Raw genomic sequence first — 18,343 nt, forward strand, 5'->3', positions numbered from 1 at the left:
CACAACTTGAGAATCTGTCTTATGGTAATGGAAGAAATGCTCATCCGTGCTCACCGCAGATAAGCTCCTGAGTCCTGTTCTTGTTTGTGAACATCACTGTCCATCATGGTTGGGCCAACTGATGAAGTTGAATTCATCTCGAGCTTGCAGTCTCCCTACAGGAGTTCTAATCGAATGTGATAAGCCGGGGCACCAGGGGCAAAGTACGGTGAGGAGGCACGGCGACCTCCTCGACCATGCAGAGCCAGGACCTCCCTCTGACTTCATGGAGGTGTCTGCGTGGATTGTGAACATCACAAGCCCTGCACCCATTCTCTTCAACCGACTTAGGTTTAGAAATGGCAGATATGGCTCTGGATAGGCAGGAGAAAATATGGTGTCTTGATGTTTCCAACTGAACTGGGATAAGCCAGAGCGGATATATGGCTGGATAGGCAATGAGATCGAGATATGGGGGTCGCCATCTGACCGCTGGCTTAACAAATAAATACAATCCCTCTATGAGGCTAAAGGCATAAATGATCAAATACCAAGATGACCTATGGTGTGTCCAGAAAGAAAAAAAAATCCCCAATCATGGCATTGTAGGCCTTAACAAAGAGACAAGAACAGGAAATGGACATTATAAGTACGAGAAGCCGAGCGATAGGCTGAGCTTTATACTTGCTGTGTGCACACAGATGACAACCATAATGTGTCTGCTTGTCCCACAGGAGCCGTAGCTATGGACTGTCCCGATCACAAGACTAATTGTATAATTAGGCCAGCTCCATTGGGGACGCGCACCTTTTGGCCCTTTGCAGACACTTGCCATGGTAAATGCCAGTATACATCTGACAAATATCAATGCTGATCCATCTTAGTGACACCAAACCTTGAGATGGGGTCCTGTTTTAGTAATATGACTGATATCATTCATCAAAATGATGGGACTCTAATAGAGATGTTATTTTGACTCAGAAGATCATCATTTAAACACCATTGCTTACATTTTACTGAAGCTTTCGAGCTGAAAGACATTCCTCCTGATTTGGAGAGCAGCCGCAGCAGCAGATTATGCATTCATGGCTTCAGGGGGAGGCCGCAGAATGGTGCTTTATCATAAGTGAATTGGCCCTAAGGAGAGTTACAAGGGCTCTTATTTCCTCACCGCCCCTCAGGTATTTCTGCATCGCAGTGCACATCATTATCGTTGTCAAAACTTGTGTCTCAAGTATGAACTCTGGCTGATGGGGAGGGCTGGATGTGGCAGGCGCCACTGGGAGGGAGCCGGCAGAAGGAGGGGTGACGCACAGGTGTCTGCACCTCCTTTCTGACCAGCCGTGACGGGGTTAGGACACCTCTCCATCCAGGAGGGCCCCATAGGTGCCCTCATTACGCAGGCCCCCGTGGCCCGAAGTGGCGTGCAAGGAGAGGAGAGGTGCGGCTCTTTACCTCCTCCACCTTTCCCTCTGCCTGTCTGCCGCAGCTCCTATAGAGAAAACCCACAATGTGAATGATAATAAGCATATCGCCCTGTGATTGAAGAGCTCTGAGTGGATCTTGGTAACGGCGAGTAATATTATCACTTAGGGAAGCCTCAACCCCACAGCTCCACAGAGAGCAATAAACCGAGTCATCACAAACTGAAAGTGAGGCCGCTTTAACAGGCATCATTCTCCCCCATTTAACTCATTTAACTTGACCATATATCACCTTTTTACAGCTGATGATGCATCTCGGTGACGGAAAATAAATGAAGTTTCTGCAAAGTTCCCAGCTGCACACTGTGCCCGAGTTTCAAAGGGCAAGTGGTGCTTCATTAACCGTATCCCCATTTCCTTTAGATCCCCTCTGAGTCTCAGAGAGAGCAGATTAATGTCAATTACCTGTCATTCTACAGCACCTACTATAAGATGTTTGCTAATGAAGCGTATCCTATTTCATTCTAAAGTCATTTCAATCTGTGTATTCTTAATTTTAAAGTAAAATACTTTTTCACAGTTACTTTTTAAATAGTCGGAGATGCAGTTGCCAAAAAAAAAAAAGAATAATCAGACACATTTCATGTGTATTAGTTTCCAGTAGCTCAATTAAAAAGATGTTTGGATTACAAATAGATTTAACTGGTAAAAGAGACAATGAATCCAGATTAGTTCTATTTATTTACTGTTTCAATATTAAAGCATCAAGTTTAGACGTAATTTTTCTGTAAAGAATTAAAATAATGGGCTGATGTCTGAAGAGCTCCCCAAACAAGAAGGCGGACAAAGAGAACTCCATCAAGCACAAGGACCAACGAGGAGTTTCTTTCACTCTTCAATCACTTGTGGTCGTGCCCGGGATTAGGAGAGGGCTCTTGACTCTCTTTTTCACACAGAACCAAGAGTGCTTGTCAGCAACTCGAAGAGAAAAAGAGAGGAGAATAATATATCCAGGTCCAGGGTTATCGTCTTTAATTGGATTAGGTGGTGTCATGTTGAAGACCGGAGCATGACAAATAAGAAAAGTCGACCGGCGCTGTCTCTGGCTCACTGGACAAACATTTATGTTTAAATGAAACATTAAATGATGACCAAATGACGCACGTTGTAAAGGATGCTTAACAGACAGACGTTTTTGTTTTTGCCATTTCATAGTTCATGCATGCAAAACCCAACCTTGTGATAATTATGGCAAATTATCGTAGAAATAACGGATCGCTTGAGGGAGGGGGTTCATTCAGCCAGGGCTTCAGTCGGCGTTTTTCTGGCTTTGCGGGCGTAACTGGAGGTTGCGTCAAGCGGCGGGGGCGTAACTGCGCGCAGGTGCGCGGCCTTCACCTGCACGGCGACGCGCGCGCGCACACATCCAGAGGGAGAGCAAGACAGAGAGAGAGAGAGAGAGAGAGAGAGAGATCTAAATAAACGAAAAATGTCATCGGACATTTGACGCCACGAAAAGCCCCAGAGTCTTTTCTAAATTCTGTCGTAAAATATTTTGATATTTACAACTTTATTCTCAAGTTCACACACCCTTTACAAGTTCTGTGAATCCCAAGAAATTCCGCGGGCGTTTGGAGCTGGTTTGCTCCATCCTGAGAGTAGTTCTGTTGGATCAGTGTCAATCACAGCGGATGCTGACAGGACGGCAGATAAACGCCGAACAAAGAAACCCATCCATCATATCCACAAATTGGGAGCCACTTTCCCACGTGAAACGATATGCCTCTAGATGAAGAACATATATTTTCTGTATTAACAGAAGACCCGGCATCGTGGCTTGAACGGAATCAGCTCCCAGAGCAGGTGTGAAGTTTAATCTCCTCTCGTGTGCGTGTTCAGGCGCAGTTCTGTGCGCTTTATGAGGTGTTGCCTCTGTTTTGTTTCCCCTTTTTAACAGTCTGTGTCGACCGAGGAAACTTTCTGTTGGCCTGTCCCGTCTGATGCGTTCAGGGACAATGGAGCGTTTTAACGACGAGGGTGCGCGTCTGCACTTTCAAACTACATTTACTGGGCACAATGCGCGCCTCCAGTTCCTAACATCACCATCCACTCACATGACAATAAAGCAAGTACATAATAAAATTAGTGACCGAGTCAAGAAAAAGTTGCACAGACTTTTTGTCGCTGTGGAACGAGTGTTATTACCATGGCAGCCCCCCCTCTCTCCTGCCCGACACCCTTCCTCACTCCTGGCAACAGCAGACAAAGCGGGCGGATTTTAGTGGTCTCCGTCGGGGCCGGTCAGCCTTTGATCTGAGCCCGTTAAGGAGAAAGAGAGTCTGGGGGAGTCAAGCCCAGAGGAAAATACAGTGAGGTAAAAAAAAAAAATTAATGTCACTACAATTCATAAAAAAATATTCAATTACAACAGACTCGAACGCTACGCTGCGGATCAAATTAACCTGCCTGCTAAAGAACTTTACTCTGCAGAGGATTTCAGGTCCGGGGGCCAGTGTGAGGGTTAAATTCCAGTTCCCACCCGCCTCACCTGACTACAAGGCTGCTGCAGCAGCGACGTTATCCGCCTTCATTATTAGAATCTGCCCAACATAAATGTAATACATGAAATAAATGAATAAATACCCTTTTACGCTGCAATCATCGCAACCCCCCTTTTTTAGTGTCTTTTGCTTTATACCCGTGACGACAGCGGAAACACAGAGATTTAATAGACATTCTGAAGGCTAAAAAGGTGATATTAAAAGATGCAAATTGCTTCCTATCGTTCTGTCACACCGTGAACATTTTACTGATGGAAGACGAAAGCTCTCATCAAATGAAGTTACTGGTTTTACATGTGCCACAGCAGCAGACGGACCGCGGTCTTTTCTTTTTTGCCGACACAACGTGGGGCTATAAAAACCCCACAAAATGCTTCCATCTGAAAATGCAACTTTGTGTTTTCTTTTTGCGGGGAAAATGGTGAAAAATAATATGGTTAGATTATTAGAAAAAAAAACCTGTTTTAATTTACTATCGAATTTATCTCATTGATAATGCTGGTTACATTTATTGTCGATTATTGCATTACCTTGTGTGCCATTAAAACAATTTCAGTAAATCCAGAAATGTCTACTACTGTTTTGAAAAGAATAAATAATAGAAAAGACCCCCAAAATAGCCGAGGGCCCTGAGGTACTGAAAACACTCCACCGTAGAATTTTGTCACTATTTTTGCAATTTATTTAAACGGAGTTAAATATTGAAACAAAGTTAATTAGGGCTAACTAAAGCTTTTATGTTAGTCGATGTTCTATTAGAAACTGTCTCCGCTAATAACTTTGCTCTCCTCAAACTGCGCCGGCGACAATAACGATGTGATTTTATTGCTCCAGAATAATCGTCTGCTGCAATCACTTTATCGTGTACTATTGTCATCAGAAGTCTATTAAAACATCAAGTCATTATTTTGGCATCCCCGGGCGGGGAATTAGAAGAAAACAATCTTTGCCACGCGGGTCCAATTTAGATTAATGGAAAAATATGTAAAACATTTCATTTTAATTTTCTTCTGACACTGTTTTGCATACATGCATTTCCACCGCCTGCGCAGTCCCTCCTAATTTATGAAAGCAATCTCGACCGACACATTACCGGGCAATGAAATACTGCTCGGAGCCTAATTGATTCCCGTCACAAATTTGCGAGGTTATAATCGTGTTAATTGTAATTTACTCTCTCAGGGAATAGCGCAGAGATGTATTTAAATAAAACTGCCGAGCTGACTGAGCAGATTATATCGGTTCCACACATAATAGAAATGTCATGTAGAATTACACAGCGGAGGGAGACAAGGATGCATTCCTCCGAGCAACAAAGATGTGACTGGCATCGTTTGCGTTTTCATTTCCAAATTACTGGACTGCAAAGTTGTCAAGGTGCAATGAAAGCCCAGCAAGTGTGTCTCCGCGATGACCAGAGGACCTTTTGTTGCTGTTTTAATGAGTGTGGACATCTGGAACTAGAAGCAGAAGCAGACAGGAAGTGGAAATGTGGATTGGTTGCAAAATAATTTGGAAGATCGCCCTGAGAAGAGTTGATGCTGTTTTAGAGTTTGTTTTTGCTGTTGTTGTTTGCCCCTGCAGGATCCCCTCACTGCTTCCTCTGCTTGGACATCTTCCTTCCTGTCTGTGGGGACACCTGTTGGTGCAGGGCAGCTCTGGACAAAACAAGCTGTCCTGTCAGAGTGACCTTCTTTCACCACTGCTGTCACCTGGTGAGCGTTTGTTGCTGCCGTCAACGCGAGGACGACTTCTTCTCTCAGCCGCTGCAGCACCGGGAGATTCAACAATGAATTCAAAAAGAAGGAAATGGAAACGTTTTGACACGAAAGGCTGGAATTTAGCGGATTTTAGGGGATGAGCTCACATTAGGAGAAAAAGAAACCAGGCAGCAGGGAATCAAACTTTCAGAGCACTGGTCAATTTGCTGTTTATTCACATTTTAATAATGACAAAATGCATTTGACTGTAAAGTTCCAAAGTTCAACGTGCGTTCGAACTCAAAAACCCAAAGTCATGATTAAAGGAATCGCTGGAGATAACTCACAAGCATCAGGATATGCAGCAATCGCCTGTTTCTAACGTCTGCAGAGTCTGGAAATAAAAAAAAAAGAAGGTTTTGTCCAAACAACCTGGGGTTAGAATAGCCGAGTGTCTGAAAACAAACAAACAAGCTGCATGTGAATTCCGGACAGAAGAGAAGTGAGCCAGGGGTGAAAGAAAGACGTGGCCAAGTGCCAGAGAGAGAGCTTACTGTTCGGGCGTTTGGCTGGGCGCAGGACTGATTTAGATCTTTTTGTCTGGCCTGGCCTGGCACAGACCACAGTCCTGGTCCTGCCCAAGACACAATAGACTGGAGGGAGAGAGAGAGAGAGAGAGAGGGAGGGAGAGAGAGAGGGAGATGGAAAGAGAGTTGGGGTTTGGTGCCTTTCATTACCATGGTCACCAATGGCACTATTAACCATTCAACACCCCCCCAATTATCCTCCCATCCACCGTCAGAGAGACAAAGCTTCAGTCCTGGTCTGCTGGAACAACATGGCCACTAATCTGTCTCCCCCTATCATCACACCCACTTTACTGTCTTTGGAAGTCAGACGGGCACAAGTGCTCCCCTTTGTACTTCCAACACTTTTACTTCTGGTGTCGACCACCAGCACCATCCAGGAGATCCTGTTTTAATAACCGCGGCCTTCATTTAAAAAAACAAAACAAAAAAACACCGAAGCTCGAGGGAAAGGTGAAAGTCCAGTTTTTTATGCTGGAATAAGATAGCAGCAGCATGTGCACGCGTGCAGGTCAGGGTGTGTCTGACCCCTCCCATCCTCTCCATCAGACTGCTTTATCTGCCAACGGGTTGCAAGTCTCGACAGCCAGTGAGACCTTTTTTTTTTTTGGAATGTCACAACATTACACACTTCCATCTGGGTATTTTTTATGTGAGCAGGACTTTGATGTTTGCGAGTCAGGCCCTGGGTGGGGGGCTGAGGGCTGTGTGGAAGACTGGGGCCTAATGAAAAGCTCCACAACAGCGGCTTGTTGTGTTTGTTTACCCTTTCGCCCAGCTGCCAGGACCTCAAAGTCGGGGGGGTGGGGGGTGGGGGGGGGGGTCCACTATTGAAACAGAAGCAGGCTCCACTCTTCCAGATTTTGTATCATTGAAAACTTGCGAAGGAATACTGAAAGCATAAACTCGGTCTCTGGGTCAGACGTGCAACACTCCTGAGACCACAGTAAAAATCGTTTCCACTGAAACGACACAAACGGGGGTTCAAACCGCAAACTCGGGCTCTGAAAAGTGTCCCACTTGCCACAATATTTCTGCTCTCCTCTGAGCTCTGATTTCATGGTTTATTTGGCGTGCTCCTTCTCTCCGGGCGAGTTATTTGTCCGGCATCACGGCGGACAGTGTGATGATGTTCTGGGCCTGCTTCACCGAGGGCATGTCAATCATGCTGCCACGGAAGGTGAACGCACCCTGATCAGAGAAACCAGAGCAGAGGGAGGAACATTAAAGCCCAATTAACCTTCACATGCACAGAAAATAACAATAAAATGGTGTTTACTGTCTATATTTGCACACAAAAGTATTTTTAAATACTCTTTTATACCAAACACAATGACAAACACATCTTGTTTACATCGTGAGTGACAAAGTTAGAGGGGATCTAATTCCCTGGGTGATGCTCAGTGTGAGCAGTACTGGAAAAGACGGTGACATGGGCCAGACAGCCTATTACCTCAACACACAGCATCTACCCATGCACTAAATTACCAACACCTAACATACTCTGACAGTCACCGAGGGATGTACTGTATGCATTCTCTTGGAGTCTCTGAGCAGGAAACACACAAATACTCCAAAGAGGTTTATTTAAAAAAATGCTGCTTAGCTGGTAATCTTACCTTTCCTTCATTTTGGTGTTGCTCAAAGGCAGAGATGAGCTCTTTCGCCCACTGAACTCTCTCTGGACTAGGGGAAAACTCCTCCTGTACAGCCTGGACCTGCCCCGGGTGGATAACCTGTTTTCCTTCACAGAAACAGCAAAACCCATCAGACACATCAGACACACAGAACAGTCTGCAGCAGCGGATCAGTGCATTTAAATGCACTCATTCAGGAGATAGATGTGCCAGGAACTGGCACGTTTATGACTGTCAACAGGGGACAACACTGTCGTTGAAGGAATGCTTGGGACAAGGAGGCAGTGCACTGAAACGGGCATCAGCTGTATGTTTGTTTGTTTGTTTTTATGCTGTCAATAGCTTAAGTGGCAAAGCTTAGCCATAATTATGAAATAAATCTCGAGATGATGGCATAAGTACCAAATAAAATAAGACCACCTAAAATAGAGTAAATATTTTTACACATTTCAGAAAATGTATTTATGACCTGCATATTATTCATATTGAATTTAAAGTTTATAAATGGACTCGCAAATTCTGTGCTACATCAGATTCTCCCTGTGTACGGTTACGCAACTTGCACGGACGTCTTAGCGCTGAACAGAGACACAAGACCAACGTTGGGTAAAGGCTCTGCTACACACGGTTCTCACCCCCCACTCCCCTGCACCCACTCCATCTCAGTTAGATTTGGGCCAATGCTACAGACATAATCCCATGCACACCAAACTTGTAGCGATAAGGTACGGTTGTGAATTGTGCAGTGAGGAAAATGGCTCAGCAACGTCCAGCAGAAAGTCGACACTTTAGGGCTTAGCTTTGTCACCGACGACAAAATCCTTCAAGGTAGCCGAACGGGTGGGACATGGAGGGGGGGGGGGACATTTTGCCCCAAAAGAGAGTAGATTTGGAGAACAGGAAAGGAGAGGGGGTGGAGACAACCCGCTCCGCTCTGCTTACCCCAGTTAACCTCGGAGAAACACACACTGCTGTTGTACAATCATCACATTATAGTTTGTTCTATCCAGTACTGATGAGAGAACATGATACTCGTGTGTGTGTTGGCGCTTGCTGCATCTCAATGAAGACCAAGGCAAAATGAGTTTGTGTGTATTTGCTCCACAACCACCTGTTTTTACATCTGAGCTGAAGATGGGAGCAGGCCTCCACTCTGAAAGTGTGTGGGTATGGGGGCGCGTATAGGACAAGAGGCGAATGACAAAGTAAAAAGGCAGACAGAGTGACTCAGGTGCCCTCAGTTACAACCCATTGGTTCTCCTAAAATACATCATTCATGCCCTCTGGCCAATCCCAGGATGCCATGTGGTGCTGGCATCTCATTGGAGGATTGCTATTTAGCAAAGTGCTCTCAGGCGAATGATGCAGGTTCTGGGGGATGATGCAAAATGTGGTCACTGAAAACACAATTTTCCTTCCTACGAAGGGTTTGTCCTTTTTTTTTTTTTAAAGATAAGAGACTTGTAGCATATGAAGGTCGGAAAATAAACAATCCCAAAATAAGACATCTAATTTCCCTTATTAAAAAAAACAAGAACCTAATTTTACACTCACACCTGACTCACACCAGAAAGACGTGTTTTGCGTCTCACCAGTCAGCGCTAATGGGTGCTGTGTAGGGCTTACTTGTGCCAAGGTCATTTAGCGCACAGGTAGACACTTTTGGCTGCACTGTACTAATGCTTAAGCACACTCTGGCCAGTAATAGCTACTAACTAAGATTATACAGAGTGTCTATGGCCTGTAAGCCACTAATCCAGTCCTTTCAATGTTTTTTCCACATCAAATCCAACCATTTATTTCATCAACCAGCTGCTTCCACCATTCGAGTGTTATGAACAACACCTGACGCTTTTAAATAGAAACAAGTTTGTGGTGAAAGTGAAAAAAATGGATTTGAAAAATGTAAATATTTTGTTGCACTACTGCAAAAAAGACAAATGCAAAATTATATAGTATCAAGGTGTACGCCTTCCCCATATCTGTCGTTGAACACGTCTGATAAAGCACAGCAAAGACACACAGAACGCTGGACTAAAATCAGACGGGAGGCTGTCAGGAAACTCCTCGGTGTGTCCATGAGCTCTGCTACACTATGGCAAAGGCAGTGTTACTGCTGGCTGACAGTAGAACCCTTTGAGTTCTGTTCTGAACCAGTCACGGAGGGACGTCGGACATGCCTTTAGGAACTTCACTAGAATTCTGCTGCACCTTAAATGTAAGGGAGGGTGGACATAGCCACAGACAGAGTTGGCCATTTAAGGTTTGGGCATGATATATCCCAAATCCAGGATCCTAATACAGTGTATTTAAAATGGTTATTCATCATTATGCAATTAGAAATAGAAATGGAGTGGTGAGAGACAAAACTCTAATAAATGAATAAATAAATCAGCAATAGAGGGAAAATGACACAGGTGAAACATGGCCGTTACTGGGGCAAGGACCAGTTCAGGACTCTACCTGTGAAGCCCATTAGTGCTCCCTCTCTGGCCTGCTTCCTCAGCCCCTCCACATCCTTGTAATCGATGTAGACCAGATCAATAGCCTGTAGCCCAAAGGCTTTGCTGGTCACCACTACCTTCTGCCGTGCATACAGGAGCTCCCTGGCATCTGCAGTCCGGGTGGCACCTGCAGGTGAACACACACGATGTAACGTGCATCTTATAGGGCATCCAAATCATCTTGGTTGTTAAAGAAAACTGAAATATACCGAAAAAATTCGAATTATTGTCAAATAACCTTTGAAATAGTGAAAATGTGTCTTGCAGGCAGGAACATATGAGTGTGGATAAGTAGTCCCATTACTGCTGGTGTGTTTGAGTTCCTAAATATTTCTGATTAAACATTTCCATATGCTGAAAAAATAAAACAGAAAGGAGAGTTGACAGGGAAGTAACACTGTAAAACCCACCTATACTTGCACAGAAGTCATCGGAGCCAAACACCACACCGTCATGGTGAAGACCCACTTTGGGAGCGAGGCGAGACATTTCCTCACACACCGCCTGTAAAGAAAACATCACATTTAAAACTAGACAAAGTACGCATAGAACACCACAATCTGTTTGAAACCTAACTTCATTATTTCATTTTAGCTTTAACATTTCATAGGAAAGCCGACTGCGCACTGCTGCACTTCCTTTCTGCTGCACTGAGAGGTCCACAGCTAAAAGTAGCACATGAATCATCACTCAATCAGGATTCAACTATTATACAGTTTTTTTTTTAATGTTGCTGGGCTGAATTTTGCTTCTCGCACATTGCTCAACAATTACCCAACGTTAATGAGATGACAATTAAATCAATTAGCTGCAGCATTTTTTTTGCTTTGTAAGCGTACGAGACGTGCAATTTATTGGTCTAAATTTAAAAGAAAAAAATCAAACAAGTCCTGCTATAATATAAAATAATCTGGATTTTGTCCGTCTGTTGTGAAAAAGAATGTAACAATGTGAATATGCTTCCTTCTTTTGTTGGCTTCCAAATTAATTTCACCACTAGCTGTGCGACAGTGATTTCTCTTTCTCTTTTTGTGCTTGTAACCTGGGGTTCAGTCTGGCCAAAGATACAGGGTGTACTCAAGAAAGCACACAGAGGCAGGCACCCCCCTGCCATCAAAACACACACACACGCACATACGCACAAACACGCACACAAAGAACCAAAAACACAGTCAGAGAATTACAATGGAGAAGTAAAAGACAAATCAAAAGGAAGGACAGCTTGTTTCTCCCCAAATGCTCTAAATCACGGCCCTTCCTCTGTGCTGCTGAAGGTCACGCCGCACTGTGACAGTGACGGCTTTGATGCCTGCCAAAATATCATTAACAACTTTTCCACTCTGATGATATTAAAACAGGTCTAATTAAAAAAAAAAAGTCAGTATGTCTGGACAAAGGCACACAAAGACAGGAAACACACACACAGAAAAAAAAAAACCACCCTCAAAAGGTTTATTTTAAGAGATTGTCCGAAAGCTCTGAATCTCTTTCATTTAGAACATGTGGAGCGTTCTGCTCCCAGAGACAGTCTTTAATCTAAAGTGAACAATGGACAAAAACTGTCTTACACAGGGTTCTCTTTCTTTTTTGGGAGGGGGGGTGGTGGGGGGTGTTTATAATTTACCTTAAAATTGAGAAGGCCTACAGCAGTTTCCACAAAGGTGACCAGTCGAATGGGTTCTGTCAGTGGCCGTCCTTTCAAGTTGTGCTGAAACCTGTCAACAAACTAAACACGCAGAGGCAATCTCATGCACAACTCATTAACAAAGCCCACTGTTCACGTGCACGCAAAACCAACCCACAAAGCCGGCAGAACCAAGTCATTTGTCCTAGCTGTGTCACACAACCATGTCTGGTGCTGCTGTGTTCACATTTATTCTCTCTGTTATTCGCTGTTACACACACTAGTCCAGATTGATCTCACCGTTTGGTGACATCCTTTGGTGGGATCGACTATATTTTCTGTCACGTGTGCCACAAAATGCTGCTAATCTGTCATCAATATAGCACTCTAATGAAGAAAAAACCAAACCAGAAAAGTGGATGGTATTATTTTTTTAAATGGTAGGGGGAAAAAAAACAGCAATAAAATATTTTACGTATAGCACCCATCTTTGAAAATCCACGGTGGGGTGAAATAGTACAGCTAAGAAGGAGTCTTGACCTAAAAAAACCTGATTTTGATACAAAATCCTGACACCTTTATCGCTTGCGCTGTTCCTTTTTTCCCCCGTCCCTATTCAGGAAGGAACCTCTGATGGTTGAAATAACTGTGAGAGCAGCACTGGGTAAAATGAAATATTTTACATTGTCACCAGGGTTCCCCTTCTTTGCTTCTGCTCAACCTCCTTTCACAGGCTGAGCACAAGTACAGCGTGTGCTCCCCTGAGAGAGCACACGCATGTAAATCCACCCAAACACACACACACACACGCACACACACACACACACACAAAACCAGAAGAGACAAAACACCAAAAGAGGAGAAAAAACAAGATTTTGGATGCATTTGAGTGTGTTACTCCACATTATTCTGTTTGGTGCCCCCTCCCACCGTGGCAGGAAACAGGGAGTAGAGTGTGATGTGACACTTTGCTGAAGATTTTTTTTGTGCAAGACTCCTTCTAATATGCAAGCTCACCTAAGTAGGGCTTTAAAACCGAGTTTAATTCTTTGAAGACCAAAGTATTCCAATTTTTTCCAACAGACCAGTTCACAGCTAGCCCTGGACTGCCAGTGGGGTAGCCCAAATTCCAAAATCTATCATCTGGAAACACACAAAAGACCCCTTCGTAAGATATTTCCTTTCAAAACCAGTTGAAAAAAAAACCCTCCATGTACCCCTTCCCTTCCTTTTTCTTTTTTACTTTTTTTGACACACTCGGAAAAAAGACAGACATAAATTTCCTCAGGTACGGCGCGAGCAGTTTTCCAAATGAACAGCGAAATAACCCCCCCCCCTGCTCCCACTGACGACTCTTGTTCTCCACACTGAAAGAGCAGGCCTCAATTGAAGGATTTTGAAAAACAGCGGCAATTTTAATCATCGCTCCATTCAATCTCAGCTGAATAAATCATATCTGCTAGATTTGCATAAATACAAACCATCAAAGACTTTCCATCTTCAAAGAGGTTTTCAGGACCCAAAAGGCTTTGTACTGTAATCATCTGAGGTCACAACCCTGTGGGAGCAAGGCTGCTATGGCAACATAAAAACTAATGCCGGGGGCTTAGCATAATATCCCCCCTCCTTCATAAACACAGGAAGAGATGGGGTGCCCGAGTAGGGAATGTAAAATCAGGGTGTGGATAAACCTATTTCTGTGACAGAGGAAACTAGTCAGATATTGTCCGTTGTAGGGAAACCCACAGAGATTATGCCCCCCACTCCGCCCCCATGACATCATGCCATGCAAACCCAGAAGGCTAAAGCAATACGTGTAAGATTCTGCTTTTAGACAACGCGCGGCAGCTCAGCGGTGTCACTTGATAAAGAGCATCCTAAATACTCTGATCGTCGCTCTCCATCTGCTGTATTCTCCCTTTCAGCTGTTATCGATGTCGAGTGTGTGATTTACACACAGGCACTTATTTTTTCTTTTGGAACATACAGCAAACATTTGCTGTCAATGGCTCTCAAAAGTGGGACCCTTCATATATTATTTGCCACTGAATGGACAGAAGGGGAAAAGGGGAATTAATAACACCTTTTTCTGCTGTTGAAAGACATGCTGCAAACAAGCCCTCTGACAGTTTTGTCACCCAATCAAGAAAGAGAAGGTGGGTGAGATGGAGCTAGAGAAAGGAGTCTATAGTGGAACAAGTTTCAATTAATTTTCTTCAAAAGGGGGCCAGATTAAATGTTTCCGGCCTGCTGAAGTGCTCATTTCACAGAGGGGAAGTGGAGAAAAGGATGAGGGGAGGAGACAGGAGGAGGAGAAAAGGAGGAGGAGTGGGACAGGGCGCGATTCTTTCGGTCCCAGTGCACACCAAATAGTGTGGCGGGCAAAGAATGCTCACGGCTCCGAATCCGTGTGAGAATTGTCCTCAGACAAAGGATGGAGTTACGCCTGTTATAGCCCAATAAGGCCTGTCAGTCACACAAGGGCTGGGGGAGAGGAGAAAGGCAGCGCTAAAGCTTTCCACACAAAGGGAAACAAGCAAGTCCATCTTTTAGCAACAAATCAGTTTGAAGGTTTCTGTGCTAATATCAATAAAAAGGGGAGAAAAATAAACAAGCGAGGGATTTACTGCGCAGCCTTACAAGAGTGCAGGAAAATCAGACACATGCTCCCGACACAGGCACGCGTGCGCACATGCAGACGAGGGACATTCCATCTCTGAGGGGGACAGAGATAAACTGATGGGAAGATATGAAATTAGATTAGAATGTGGAATATAAAATCACATGCACCTGCTGCTAACAGACTGATGGCAAGCTCACACAAACCGTTGTGCACATAAAAAAATGCACAAAATATAGCTGAAGCGACGCAGCTTTAGCATTCACAAAATACCTAAGATGGCATTTATGCGCTTTTTATAGCTCTCCTTGCACTAACTGTGAACATCAGGAACAGCATTAAGGAGAAAGAAAATTAAATTATCCTCAAAATAAAAAATCTTAAATGAGGGACAATTGCACAGAGGAAAAACAACTGAGTTAAATGAGAGAATTAGTGAACACCTGTCAGCAATTATACTTAGATGAAAGAAAAGGCAGCAGGAAGTAGATGTGCTCTAATTAAAACCTCTAGTTAAAAACTTCCTGTTCCTGCCCTAAATCTCTCTCTCTCTCGCTCTCTCTCTCTCTCTCTCTCTCATTCTCTGTGGGTGTGTATTTGTGGAAGAGGGTGCAAGACGGAGGAAGGTACCTGTCTTTTGCTATCATTTGCCCCCTCTGGTTAGTCATCATCATCATTAGACCCCATTTTGAATGTTAAATATATTGTATATTATATGTAAAAATAAAGCCTGTACAGTAGTTAAATTTTTTTTTAAACTTTGTGAAAAGGGAGGACAGCTTAAATCACTTTTATATAGGAATACACACCAATGAAAACTTAAAATATTGTGAAAAATAATTTGAGAGGCAGACAGTGCGCCTTTTCCTTTTAGTTAACAAACCATATGGAGCTGATCAAAAGAGCTCACATTAATGATGTCACTATCCCCTGACCTTCAGGGACCCTAACATCCGTATAGCACCTCTTTATAGAAAGCCAGAGGGATGGCCAGCAACCAAACAAACACCTCCTAGCTGCAACACAGTCACATTCACATACACAATAAGCTAATATTAAATACAGCACGAAAGCATGTGAGCTATAACTGAACAAATACATATAATATATATAACTGAACTCTAAATAGTTAAAGAGATCACAAACTTGGATTACCAAATTACAAATACAAAAATGAAAATAATGAATTTAAATCAAGAAATAGAAGGAAACAAATAATGAACAGAAGATCTAGCTTGCAATGATTAAAAATAGATAAAACATAAACATATGCTGAAACTTGCCTGTTTCACTCCTTCAAAACAATAAACTCCAGTGAAGGGCAGCCAGAACTGGTGCAACATCTTTAAGATCCTGTTAAAAAGCTGGCCGCAGCATTCTGACCCGTCTGGACTCTGCAGTCCTCTTTCCTGATAACTGCATCAGTTTGTCAAGTCAACTGAGGGTTTCCTGTATATTTTCCATTCAATGTGTCCTACTGGGGAAGAACTTAATTATTGGTGTCACAATTATATCGTTCTACACAGGCAACGCAACACTGGCAGAAAGCACCAGTGTTTTATTTTCTAAGAACTATCAGGCTTCTAAGGTTAATCCCCAGATATGTCATCTGCCTCTGGAGTAGCAGCCAACAAAAACACTCTGTCCCCAAGTCCTGCCACAGGGATCGATTCCCACTTTTACTGGGCAATGGAAAAGATTGTTATGCTTGCTTTGATCACTCCTGGGGTTTCCTCTTACTTCTCGACTTTGTGGAAAGCCGCAATTGTTATTTTAGACTCCAAAAGAGGAACAAGCAAAATATCATTTATTAGCCCCTTTCAGTACTGGATTATGGCCATATTTGTCCATGGTGTTCTCTTATCTTAGAAGTGGTTACATCTAAAGAATATATAATATCCCTGCACTGGCTCTCTTCACCACACAACTAATACGATATGGTTACTTACCCATTTTACCTCCTGTATGTTTTCCACTTTTGGTAACATGATGGCAGGAGGGAGAAGCTCCGCCTGGAGGATGACCTGCAGGTCAGCCTCAGCCAGGCCGCTGGAAACAGAGTTGACTCTCACACACTTCTCTGTGCGTCCCAGGTCCAGTTCCACTAGCATCCTTGGAATAGTCTCTCTGGCTTCTGTCTGTGAAGAAGCAGAATTTGTATCCATTTGGTGAGATTCACAAACCAACAATTAAAGGCCCAATTTAAGATGCATTAAGGACTGGACAGGAAACACGTGATGAGCCAAAATAAAGTAGCCTGATTCCAGCATCCGGGAAAAATACAGGGGAAGAAGTACAATTCTAAAAAGAAACATTGCTTTAGTACCGCAACTATCATATTAAGGGGTTGCTGTCAAACCATACTTCAGTTTGTGCTGCATCCAACATGAAATTGTACCAGAGTAAAACACAAAATGATCTGCAATAACACAAACCAGAGGCTGCAACCTCAACTATGTTCTCTCAATGAAGCCATTACACTGTAAAAAAGGACCAGGAAGAGAGATGAGAAGGATGAAAAAATAAAAAAAATATATATATACCGGTATATAAAAAGAAAATCAAAGAGAAGCTACAGTCCAAACTTCTATCAGTAACACAGTAGCGCACACCATTATATTCAAACCAGATGCTCGGCTTCAAAAACTGCGAGAACGAGGAATGGCATGGGTGAAGTCCAGCCACTGGGAGAAGAAAGGCTCTTTGGTGGAAATGTGTTCTGAGTTAAGCAGCATGAGGAAATGGCAGCCTAGGAGTTGTCAGGTCAGATCAGAGGCTGGAGCCTTTGACTACCTGTGTGTGTGCTTCACTCTGCACCAAACCTGAAGACATGTAAAAAAAACCCAACACTGATCAATACGACTGACCATTAGTAGATAAACCCCTATTTTTATATTCCTTATGTTGATATAGACAGACATTTAATACATTGTTGATCTAATTTATACTGGTTCACTTAAGTAGATTCATTTGCATGCGTGTATAAGAGGGCTTAAGGGAGCTAATGTGAATAACTTCTGGAATGTACCACTTGTACCTGATATTACAAACGCTCATGCAGTATTCCTACAATATGCTATCAAAATACATATCAAAGAAGTGCTGGAATTTAATGGGGGTCATGGACAGGCTGAACCGCTGCATGTTATCTATGTCTCCCTCTCGCTTCACTGAGCAAGACAAGAGGGATTGTCACACCATATGACGAGTTCACTGTGATCTTCCTCGAGTCAACCTGGAACTTCTCTGTTACTCTTTCTTACTGCCGCTCCCATGAGCCACAATAGAGCCATAACAGCCATGTGGTAACTTGAAACGAGTGGAGAGATTTACACAGTCATAATTCATTCTTCATAAACCTGCTACTTGGTACATAAAATGCTGGTTGGAGAAAACTGATCTGCTTACGTTGTGGTTGCTCTTTATATCAGGCATCTCCACTGATACTGGAGGAAGCCCAATAAATGCTGACCCATAGATGACCAACAGGTTTATTTTGGATATTGCCATAGAGGTATAGCCTATTCAAAGAATTTGCAATACAAAAGCGTGTAACTATAAAAGAGTGTTACAGAAACGGGTCTTTTCCTTTTTATTTCACTTTTGGTCCACAACACTTTTTAAATCACCATGCCATGGGATGTCTAGGACACCATCTATCAATCTTTACTTTTTCTGCCTTCCCCTCTGAAGAGGAAAAAAAAAAG

The 18,343-nt window shown here is 43.3% G+C and overlaps 1 protein-coding gene across 4 annotated transcripts in view; it reads right to left on the reverse strand.

Moving 5' to 3' along the window:
* Nucleotides 1-5,867: 5,867 nt before the first annotated feature.
* clybl (citrate lyase beta like) overlaps nt 5,868-18,343 on the reverse strand; it is a 39,549-nt gene continuing 27,073 nt past the window's right edge. For 3 of the 4 annotated variants that reach the window (XM_011606932.2, XM_029836501.1, XM_011606925.2), the window contains exons 3-8: nt 16,586-16,774; nt 12,017-12,118; nt 10,803-10,896; nt 10,352-10,519; nt 7,871-7,995; nt 5,868-7,442 (exon numbers count right to left, since the gene is read on the reverse strand). In XM_011606932.2, the coding sequence (XP_011605234.1) occupies nt 7,347-7,442; nt 7,871-7,995; nt 10,352-10,519; nt 10,803-10,896; nt 12,017-12,118; nt 16,586-16,774 (774 nt within the window). In that variant the 3' untranslated portion in view covers nt 5,868-7,346. The remainder of the gene's footprint in view (nt 7,443-7,870; nt 7,996-10,351; nt 10,520-10,802; nt 10,897-12,016; nt 12,119-16,585; nt 16,775-18,343) is intronic. The other variant, XR_964783.2, reaches the window with a different exon arrangement.

Source organism: Takifugu rubripes, chromosome 1, assembly GCF_901000725.2.
Source record: "Takifugu rubripes chromosome 1, fTakRub1.2, whole genome shotgun sequence".
In the NCBI taxonomy this organism is placed as follows: domain Eukaryota; kingdom Metazoa; phylum Chordata; class Actinopteri; order Tetraodontiformes; family Tetraodontidae; genus Takifugu; species Takifugu rubripes.